Below are 11,919 nucleotides of genomic sequence, written 5' to 3' on the forward strand. Positions count from 1 at the left end.
ACTAGGAAGTTACAATTTCAAATAATCCTGACGTGTGTATTCGATTATGAATTTCAATCACCTGTCTAAGTGGACTTAGTATGTCATTAAAACTATTTATCACAAGTATACAAGTGTTTATTTCGGGAAAGGGAAACGAATTCGCCAAATAGAGAAGCTTATACAGTATAATGTATATTGTGTTGCAAGTGGTTCTATTGAATTTTCAAAACGTTTATTGGAAATGTAAATTTACCTTATTGTCAAAATTAGTCACATTTCTCCAACAGTCCTGCTGGTTGGGTATACACAGTATTCATGACACATGCAGCTTGGTGACAACTTGTTTTAATAGCCGTAATTGTAACTTGAGTTTTTACCCAGTTTTATTAAAGCAATCATTATTTCCTTGATTTTCTAAAGTTTCTAAAAAGATCCTAGATGTAACTAAATTATTCAAATCTGCATTCATTGTGTGTAGATTATAGTTTGTGCTTGTAAGTAATGTGGAATGACTTGATTGAACGCAATTTTGAATTACTTGTAACTTCTTCAACTTCCTTTACTAGTAATCTTTGGCACTGAAACCATAATAGCGGCCTTACATTCAGTGATGCAATACCGGGCCATACTTGAAATTTTTAACGCAAAACAAACTGAGTAACAACTTTAAAACTTTTCGGTTCCCTTAAAAATTTTCACATTTTAAATCAAATCCTGGACCCCCCAAAAAAGCCTGTTTGTGGACTATATGTAATGCCATTAAATGAGCAAATATTTCGGTACGTTTTATGCGATTTGTGAAGCTTTTCCGAAGGAGGTTTAACATTCCATGTTACTTCGTATGCTAATGAACTTGTCATTTTAAGTTACTAAAAGTTGATCGATAGAAAAGACAACAACATCTTGCAATAACATTAAGTAAATCTCTTGCGTCACGAGGCGACTGTTCGACGTAATCCAAGTATCTGTGCGTGACGCTCTACGCATATTCACTCTTGCAGGATGTGGACGTCTTAATCCGTTTTTTCAAACAATGTCTACTGAAGGAAACTCTGTTTAACATTCAGGTTACACGATATGACGCCCTGATTGTTGTATCATGACGATCGAATTTAAAGTAGGATACTCATTGTTTTTTTTTTGTTATATCGTCGGACTGTTATTGAGTTTTAAACTTCAAACAATTCATAAATATTGTATTACTGAACGCGACGCAATGTCGACAATTTTTTCTGCTGCACGTGATTATCACTCAAGGCCTTGCCCAATCACCAATTTTGAAACTAAAAAGATTCAATGTTTGAGATAGGCTTTTTTATTTGATATTTGAAATCCTGAAAAGGTTTGCATATTTTTTTAAATATATCCGAAGATATAAAATCCTCGCCATTTGACGAATGTTTGAAGGTGATAAACAATTCAGGTTTAGTCTTAATTTTATGGCAATAAGTTGAGACATTCGCACGATTCGACTACCCACTATGGATCACACGTGATCTAGTATGTTTCTAAAGAGTTTACTCTGAACAATAGTAACCATAGGAAGTTTATTGAATTCCATCCCCAAGTCGGCGACGTAGGATAGGCCGCTAGGCGCCTATTTCACTTTGAAATGTAAAGTTCTATTTAATGATTTAGCACGAATGCCATAATTGTGGGTCAATCCTATTGTTTGTATTTACAATACACCATTCTGACAATGATTTTCAAGCCATTACTTCGTCTTCTTCTCATCAACGCGCATTAAACAACTGATTCGTTTATGCATGAAACATCGTTGCTGCATTTACGCCGAGCTACCGGTTATTGTTTGTAATTTACTAGGTCGAGTTAAAAATTGAATATACCAAATAAAGTTAAAGTGAGTTAGCATCCTAGTTTTAAAGGTCCTGCAATGTGATATACTCATTCTATTTAATTCAAGAGTCTTGCTGCACACGTACACAAATATATTTCTGTAACGTTTCGTCTGACCGAGGTCAGACAAGTTGTAAGTCTGACCTCGTCAGACGAAACGTTACAGAAATATATTTGTGTTAGTGTGCAGCAAGACTCTTGAATTAAATAGAATAGTCATTTTCACTCTTGCTACAGCATCCTTGCGTTATACGCATACGGATCCATCTGCGCAAAGAGCAAGGAAAGGTAGTTGATTTTACGTAACCCCAACTGTTAGTTATGATATACTTATTCTTAGAAGCCTGCGGTGGTATTCTTCTCACCCAAGTCTTCACGCAAACACCGCGATTGCGATAGTCCACGAAAATGTTGAAAGTTTTCCAGATAGGAAATTCTCCCAACGACTTCCAGCCCCAAACATACAAAAATTCGCTGCTCATTTTAGTATGCTCAAATTCAGAAATGACCCAGGGTCAATTGTAGACTTTAATTAATCGTTTATCATGATTTTTTGCAATAACTGGGCAAAAAATGATACTTGGCCATACCACCCCACCTTTTCACCCTGCGAAAAGTCCCCCACCAACGAATTAACCCATTAATTACGTATCAGGTAAATAATATACATGGCATATGAAAATGAAATAATTTAATTGTATTAAAATCTCAACAAATGGAATAATGAAAATAAAATGGGAAAAAATAGAAGAAAAATACTAACATACACTGTTGAAGTAAATAAACAAGCATGGTGCGAATATAAAAATAATGTGGGCTAAATGCGACAGAGAGAGCATTACAAACACAAAAATAAGATGGGGCTGTATTAGATACAGGCAGTAATGGCAAGTTACGTATTCACCTTCAATGCTTAAACATGAATTTCATTAATTAGAAGTTGACGACAAATCATTCAAAAATGATATATGGTCTAGTGCTGGTATGAAAGCACCTTTGACCTATTCATGTATGAATTGTTTCCAGAGAATTAATATGAAAACAATTCAGTCTTGCCCAATTGTGTGTTACTCAATTTGTGAATATTGATTAATTTATCATGCAGAAGATATATGGAAGTAACTTATTCAAATCAAGCTATAATCGAAGGTGCGCCATTTTATACACCATAGCCCTTTTGTGACCTTAGAACAGAGTCATTCGACAGAAATTTTCAAAGGAAATGCCTATAAGAGTAGTCAAGTTTAGTAAACTTCGTTTGTTTTGTCTTTTTGAACAGTTTGGATACGCTTCATGGCATGTTAAGACCGTCATAGTTACTTACTAGGGTTCAGCGAGAACAGCTTAAAAATAAGGAGAATGTATCGTGAAACGGTTTTGAAAATACATCTAACCTTTTACTAATATATAACGTTATGTAAATTCAAGGATGTATGTCTTTATTCGATCGGATTATTTGATATATATTTTAGAATTTCGCTTTGCATAGCATTTCGATTTCGAATGTTCTAAATTGATGTATTGCCCGATTTTACTTTGTAAAATTTAGCTTAAATTCTGATTTGAATGCAAAAGTTTCAAATGTTACAAATATAGTAATAAATTCGACTATTTTAATTTAAAATTTTGTATAATTTGCTTCAATTCTTATGGCATCCCTGTATATAGGTATAGTTCAGACAGAATACGTTTAAACGGCAATATATGGCCAATAAAGGGTGGCAATAAAAGACAAAACCACACGGTTTGAACTAATGTAGATATATATAATAAAAAAACATTAATAACATATAGCACGCAAGTATCACGCCTTTGAATAAAAATGTTCCGAATTTGTTTCTTCCGTTTTTGTAATACAAGGCTGCTTCGAAGCTGAAGTACTGACTGTTGCATCGTCGTGGTGATTCTCGCTGTGAACCGTTTTACATTTCGTGTAAAAAATTGAGCCGGTCAATCTGTGAAAAGTATTGAAGTAATGTTAGATAGACACGGAATGGGTCTATGATTCACTTTCCTAAATTGTTCGAGTTTAGATTCGTGGTGTGAAATTATCAAATTTCGAGTATATAACAATCAATTTCTAGTATTTAAAGATGGGAGTCGCAAGAAGACTTTTATTTTTATATAAAATATTTACGATGCCCAATGTTACACACGGACACCACTTTTATTAAATTCCTAACACTTGGTTGGAATTTTGGTCACATTCAGCACCATTCTTCTGAAATTTCGATAGACTTTCGCTAATATTGTGGTGAGCATATTAATCGTTTAACATTCGCGTCCCCATATTTGAGCTTTTCTCCATTGTTGTATTGAAAATAGGGGTTTTCGAAGTTTGTATGTTAGAGTTTCTGTACATATTAGTGTCAGCTAAATCGTTTTAGCACACAGCAAAAATCGCTTGCAAAAAAGCTTCAGTTTACACAAGCCGACACGAATTTCTCTTTAGGGTATTAAATCATGACACGCGGTATATAAATACCCATTATTTCACTTTATCGACATATTTGATGGCGATAATCGATCGAATCATACAATGAATATACGACTCAAGTCAACTTGATATTGATGGATCTTGCTTTAGTATATTTATGCTTTTATCACATCCGGGATCAAAAAAAAATTTATTTGAATTCAAAACGAAACGTGATTCCTTGTTTGATGTAAAACCCGCATAAATTTGCTTTCCCAACCAAATCTGTGCGGATATCAGTTCAAATACGGAACCAGACCTCATGGTGGGCAAAGCAAATGAATATGAAATTGTCTATGCTATTTCACAAAGCTGGTCCGATGAACCGTTTTGATCATTTTCAAATCTCAACCATAAAATTTTATATTGAATTAATCCGTTTGCGCACTACTGATCGTGTATGTAACATAGCATAACTCAGTATAATCAACATAAACAAGAAATAATAGCTAAACCACTTTCCAAAAATGAAAATCTCGAAATGAAGCAGAGTTATATTTACTAAATAGGTTTAGATTGTAATAACGGAATTGCCTTTCAGAATAGCACAATTTTCATCATTTGCGGTTAAAAGTACTTATTGCTTTGTTTAAAGCAAGCTCAATCTATATTATTTTAGGCCAGTGGTGTGCAACAAGAGGCCCGCGAGCTACAACCCGGCCCGCCAAGCCATTTGGTGTGGTCCTTGTCTACATTGAGATATTTGCCAGTCAATCATAAAAGCTTAATCCGACAGGTTATGTTAAATAAGGCGCACACACGGGTAAAAATACATAATGTTCCGCATTTATGTGTGGCTCAGTTAGATGTCTGACGTTGGTTATATGGCTCATCGACAAAAAAGTTGCACACCCCTGTTTTAGGCAGTTACTTCCCATAAACCCATATTTGTAAAATGAATTTTTGTTCATTTTCTATGAAAAAAACTGCAAAATGAATGAGAAAATATTCACCTGGCCCAAGCGAAGTATATCACAGTGATGAAAACACAGATTCCTAGAAGTATTCCGAGTATTATTGTAATCAATTCTGTAAAGTAGAAATATTAATAAGTTAAAAAAAAAAATCTACTGAGATTCAGAAAATTATGCAATAATTACACAAGTAACTATAGTATAGAAGTTATCATTGGTATGAGAGACAGAGACCAATATGCTTAAAATACAGCAGACAGTCAGTCATTGGATGTGACCAACACACATCGAGTGTGCGAAAATTCAGACGAAAACGAAAGAACCTTATTAGCGTAAATAAATGTGCCATTTAAACGTCTTTACTCTATATTTACAGCCACGTTTGAAAAAACTACTGTTCGGATGGACCAAATGTACAGACATTCCACAATGAGATTGAACTTGAACTAGATAACATATAAACTTACTATAGTCGATTTCGTCTTGTTTACGACGTCGATATGTTGTTTGTGTTACTTCGGAGGGAGAAAAATGTTTCGTGATTTCCTTTGTCGCTCCTCTTGATTTTTCTATTAATATTGTTATATAAATGATTATATTATGAGAGCGATATTAATTCAAAATTTTTTTGTCTAAGAATAACTCTCTATCGATCAAATCTTTGTTCTCCTCTATAACATATACAAATAATTTGTCAGTGGAAATAGTGACAAAATGACAAAGCATAATTCAAGAGGAGAAACTGGGTTTATATAGAAAAGGTTTTTGATTGAAATGCAAGAATTTGTGCTTTCAACATATACTTCTTAGTAAATTAAACCCCTATAGAAACCACTGAAAATGAATGACCTGAAAAGCAGTTTGCTTTCTCGAATTTATATATTTTTTTCAATTACGTTTTTGATAATAATTTTTCCAGTGCATATCAATTATTCAATCGATTGTTTTACTTTATGCAACCTTTGTCAATAAAAATAGCTTTTAACATAAAAGATTGAGGTCAAAATCTTTCATTTAAGAGAAAAATCTCCCTTGAGACCGAGTATTAAAAGCCATAATTATTTCACTTACTTTCAGTTTCCTCTTCATTATTGATGTGTCCCTGTTTTGCTGTTTTAATCTCCCCTTTGGGACCAATTGTGAATGCTGTCGATTCTTTATTTTTCGTTTTATGAGAAAATATCTTTCGCTGATTATTTGATTTTTGATTAATGTTGTCAAAATTAGATTTTTCGTTCTGGTTTTTCGGAGATTTTGGAGCATCATCCATAACTTCGTCGTACAAAGATGAAATATCTTGATCTCTTTTTTTAAAATTTTTGTTTTCGGTAGCGGCCGTCATTGTAGCGACCGTTGAGGAAGCAATGTCGTACGCGTCCACTGAATTAATTGAAAAATGAAGCTTTATAAAAAATGTTTATTCACATGTATAACACAGCTTTTTTATAGAAAAACCTAATGGGAGCAAAAAATAAAAGTTCTCAATTTTGCTGTATTCAATACCTCTATGTATAAATTGCAAGGTTGAACTAATTGTGCTCCTGAAGTATGCGTACCAAGATGGCGGACACTGGAACGTGGTATGTGTACCATACCAGGTTAGGGTTAGGCCATAGTTTTATTCCAATTTCCCTTATTTTAGTTCTATTACAAGTTCGGGGACTAGCCAAGTGACTCCCGTAGTATTTGCACCTAAAATTATGGCCTAACTCTAACCTGGTTCACATACGACGTTCCGGTGTCCGCCATCTTGGTGCGCATACTTCAGGAGTACCGAACTAATTATGTCATAACGACTCTACATACAATTGCAATAAATTGAGATTGATAGATAAAGGCGTATAATAGTTATACAAGAATCATTTTGAATAGGAAGAAGAAATGATACAAACACATACCTGCTTTCGGGAAGAGATTGTATTTGCGAAGATGTCGTATAGATACTAAAATAAATTTTGATATCGTTAAAACAATGAAAAAAATAATGTTCTATTTTCATTCAAATTGTGTATTCAACGTGTATTCAAATTGTCATATTTTATGCTCAGGTAAGATTCCATTTTTGATGAATTACACTATATTCGATGATTGCATATATACACAAATATATATTCTAAATTATTTTTTTAATAGCAACACGTTTAAAAAAATTAAACTTCGCCGTTAAATGAGTTTGGAGGCAGCAAGGACTGAAAATGTAGGTATCAGATTTCCAGCCTTCTAAAGTTCGCATGAGAAAAAGTCATTTAGCGGAACAAGTATCGAGCAGGCGTCATATGACCCCGAAATTTTCACTGCCTCAAAATTCGATTGTTTACTCCGGTTTAAGTCATGGTTCAACTGAAATGAGGGAATTACAAGCATGAAATTAGCAGCTAACTTGATCTCGGTTTGGTTAAGGTTGTCGTGGGAGAAATACACCAAGTGCATGATCTGGTTTATTTTGCTTGGAAATTTTTTAAACGTAATTTGGGTGATAAATACAATTTTTGTTTGAAAAATAGCAACTGCGTTTGTTGTAAATACCGTTTGCTAATGTACAAACAGAAATATAATACGTTTAAGTATGGCGATTGCAAACCGTAGATTTTATTGCTGATCAAAAAAGAGGGGAATCCGTAAACTTGTTTCTTATTCACCTATCAAATTTTGCGAGTAAAAATGTTCAGGTCTTGTTAATATCACCGGCAATTACAATAAAAAGAGAATAACCAATTCAAAACATGAGTAATGAACATAAATATTTACCAAAACATGGATTGTCATATATCTTCTCCAAAATAGCAAGGCAGCGATCTGAGCGTTTCTGAAAAATAAACGAAACATGGTATTCTATATTACAGTCTACAGATACATAAGAAACCACTTAGACTACGATAGTAGGCAAGATGAACGAACATCTTACCGTGATATTATATTATACTTTAATTACTCCTTAATGAGCTTCGACTTACAGGAGTACCCAACCATTGGATGCACCCTTATTGATGTGGAAACACCCCTGAATTGATTAGGACTCAAAATATATAGATTTGAAGCGTCGTCGCTATTTTTTTTTGTGCATGAATCGCAATAGGTGAAATAAACAAATTGCTTCCTAGACTAAGACATAGCAATTTGATACTGTTCCAAGCAGAGAAATTCGTAGTTTCCTTTTTTTGGTGACTGGTGGATTCATTCAAAGATATAGTATTAAAGCGCGCCATAAAAAATAATAGTAGTATGGTTAAATCATTACCTGGTCGCAATTACATTTGTTTTCTGGAAATCCATACTGAAAAAGATGATCCATAATTTGTCCACATCTGGGAAGATCAACCATTTCAGCACTGCAACGTTCAGAAACAACCTACAGGCAAAAAAACGTTGAAATTATAATCAACCTATATGACCTTGATAAAATATTATCGGCTAGTATTTAAATGAAATTTTAGTAATATACAAGAAATTCGTAACTTCGTTACTTCAACTAGTAGTTACAATAATGATCATCTGTATGGATTTTGTTAAACAAGTATTTTCCCTACTTTGACATCCAGCGCATGTTACCACTACGATGACCAGAGAGACGATGAATAATCACATTGTTTAGGTCCGGTGTTTCCCGAAATTTCCTTAAACGCGCACTCTCTCGACCGGCTAATGATTATCAGCTAATCAATCATCTTGTTTATTATGGTGTTATAGTTCTTTTCATATATATCCAAATCAATAAAAGTCATTTTATAAAATGAAACTTTAAAAGTGGGGCTAATGATCCAAAATAAATAACGAGAATATCGGCCAGAGACCGAAGACTTATCGATCGAAAGTTAGGGTATCCCCCAAAACAGCGCTCTTACTCCATAGTGACACCTTGTGTCCCATCACTAATTAATTCATAACTCGCTAATCATACGACATAATTCATCCAAAATCAATAAGCTCCTGATCCGAGATGTGATGAATGCATATGCAATTTGGAGCGAATTCATCCTCGCTTTCGTGAGATATCGCATGTATCTAACAGACAAACAAACGAACATTCTTACCGATCTTAAGATCGATAAGTAATTAGGTGCGGTCCGAATCAAATACTTGAAAGGTCCGGATTCGGACCGCGGTCCGCTAGTTGAGTAAGTAGCTCTGTTCTATGTTTTTGATAAGTTTTGATAGTTTTTAAACAGGATTATAGAAAACTGTTATGGGGTCAAATTTGATACAAAACGTATTTATGTCTCGTAACGAAAAGTTACATTTTGTAAAATATTAGTAGCTCAAAAATTATCATCATTTGAAATTAGCCGAAAATCGTAGTTTTACGGGAAAATATCCGCCACAAATTAAGCTTTCAAATAGGAATCATTGATATTTCTATTAATAGAGTTTAATCTATTTAGGGTTTAGTTTCATATTTTTGTTCTATAAGTATTATTAAATTAGGTCTCATGGTGAAATCAGCGTTTTATATCCATAATCCAACATCCGGTAGACCCCTGACTTTCGCTACAAATCTGTTGTAGTGCGTTTATTGTTTCCTTCTTCCGTTCTTACCAGTGACGCTTTATGTAATTGCGTTCGTGTGAATATCTCTTTTGAAAAGGATTACATGATGATTATACGATATCTTCTCGTGGGAACTATGATACACAGTCTGGACCAATTGTAATTACCGTACCGTATTTGAACCATGGGTGGCAAAATTCACAACAAAATATAGCGTATATTATATAGTATAATTGTGAGAATTAGAAAAATAAAATGAAAAACGAGGTTTACGAGGTCAAATATACCGCGCTTTGCTTCTGGCCACAAACAAAAGTTTACCTTGCACTTTCTGTTTAATCCATGTAATGCTGTTCGACAATTTTGATCAGCTCTACATTCATCAAACGCTTTCAAACAATTTATTGAAGAGTCTCCATCATCTTGTCGAGCTTGCTTTCCAGAAAAACTTTTTTCATTTTCAGCAAAAGTAGTAACAAATAGCAAAAATGGATGAAGGAATAAAACTATAGACGTAATTTTCATTTTGTATTTTCTTTTTTTTTAGGCAATCTGCAAAAAAGTAGTTCTGTTCATAAATGAACGAATAAAAACACATTTTCACGAAGGTGAAAAATTGAAGATTAGTTTAGTTTTAACTCCATTTCCTATATTATTATATAAGGCATAGAAAAACTATATAGTTAATTCATTTATTTAAAGTATTGGATACCAAAAATAAAGTATGAGTTCAATTCTTGCTGACTTGTCTGTCTAGCTTCAATTCTAACTAATTATCGCCACACTTATTCGTACTTCTCGATCCGCGACTGTATTCCCAATCCCACGTGAATATCGTGTGATCTGATACGAAGGACAGGTGCCAAATATATGTCATTCGCGACGTTCTTCTCCATACTTGGTGTTACCAAGATTCATTAGCAATAGGACAATATTGGAATTAGCCATTGAATTCTACTGTCGTATCGACTGAAGACATTTTACCTCATATAATCGTTAACACAGATTTTAGCCTGACAAGCGCTGCGGTTACTACTTCTAGATATTCCAGCCGTTGCACAAATATAAGGGCGGCGCGTTTTATTTTCCGAACTTACATTTTTATATCACACAAAATACGAAAATTTGGCACAAGACCCATTTTTACGCTTTGCTGAGGCACGCTGCTGTCAGCCATCTGTACCATTGATACAAATATTCATCCACAGCTGTTCAGCGATAAAAAGAAATGATCCTTGTCAGAATGCGATTCTGTCTCGCTATGTCTGTAAATTTGCTTTAAAATTAGAAATCTTTGAAGTTTAATCGCTGATTTTTTTCATACTTCACACTCCATGTTTGCTCAAACAAAATAATAGAAAACAGTATGTCGGTTGACATGCTTATATCCCAGTCCCAATATTCGGCGGTTTATTGGAATCATAAAACATATTGAATCAATTTTCTTTTTATTCAAATACACAGAAATACTTGAACTGAAAGAAATATTCAAAGTGTCGTTAGGCGATTTTTTTTTAGAATTCTCTGTGCTACTCAACTGCTCTACAGCTAAATCTGACAACTGTCTATCGACCGTCACTGACTACTCCCATTTTAAAAATGGCTGTCAATATAATGCATTTGAAAACCGCAAGACGCCTGCACAATAGGAACTTCGCTGCCAAGATTTTTATCGCATTGCGTCACTTGAATATGGAATCCAATTAGCGTAAGCGGAATCATTACAACATATATATATATTTGAATTAGATCCGAATAAATGGCAACCAGAATCAAATATACGCTCCGAATTTTAACGGCCATGGTTAGCAAACCTTAAAATAAAAATCTTCAATAAATTAAATGAGTATAAAAACAACAAGGCACCACCAGGCCTTACACGGCACTCTGCGACATACTGTGCTTTCCCAGAGGCAAATCCGTCTCAAATGTACCGAGTGCGCGTTTTTCCCACGCCGGTATAGTGGACGAGGCGCTTCGCGACGCTGCAGACGTTCTTTGTGTGTGACAGACGTAATGTGAAAACCGTTAATTAAGAAGTCTCGTGCCACTGATTGCAACCGCTTAATTCCAGTTTCTAATAGCCAGATCGGGTCATTGACATTGATTGTGTCATACAGGTCAGACTTGTAAAACATTTGTACGAAGGATGTATGGATTTCAACAATACATCAGAAAATTTGTGGTGACGGACATGGGTAATTA

General features: G+C 34.3%; 1 protein-coding gene across 1 annotated transcript; it reads right to left on the reverse strand.

Annotated features, from left to right (window-relative positions):
- Positions 1-2,519: 2,519 nt before the first annotated feature.
- Positions 2,520-10,296, reverse strand: LOC120339701 (uncharacterized). Its single transcript, XM_078116389.1, has 8 exons — positions 10,036-10,296; positions 8,468-8,578; positions 7,978-8,035; positions 7,128-7,172; positions 6,301-6,609; positions 5,697-5,798; positions 5,269-5,344; positions 2,520-3,794 (listed from the first exon to the last, which is right to left on the reverse strand). Exons 1-8 carry the CDS (start codon positions 10,237-10,239, stop codon positions 3,644-3,646), a joined length of 1,056 nt encoding a protein of 351 aa, XP_077972515.1. The 5' UTR covers positions 10,240-10,296; the 3' UTR covers positions 2,520-3,643.
- Between the last annotated feature and the right edge of the window lie 1,623 nt (positions 10,297-11,919).

This window comes from Styela clava, chromosome 9, assembly GCF_964204865.1.
Source record: "Styela clava chromosome 9, kaStyClav1.hap1.2, whole genome shotgun sequence".
NCBI lineage: Eukaryota > Metazoa > Chordata > Ascidiacea > Stolidobranchia > Styelidae > Styela > Styela clava.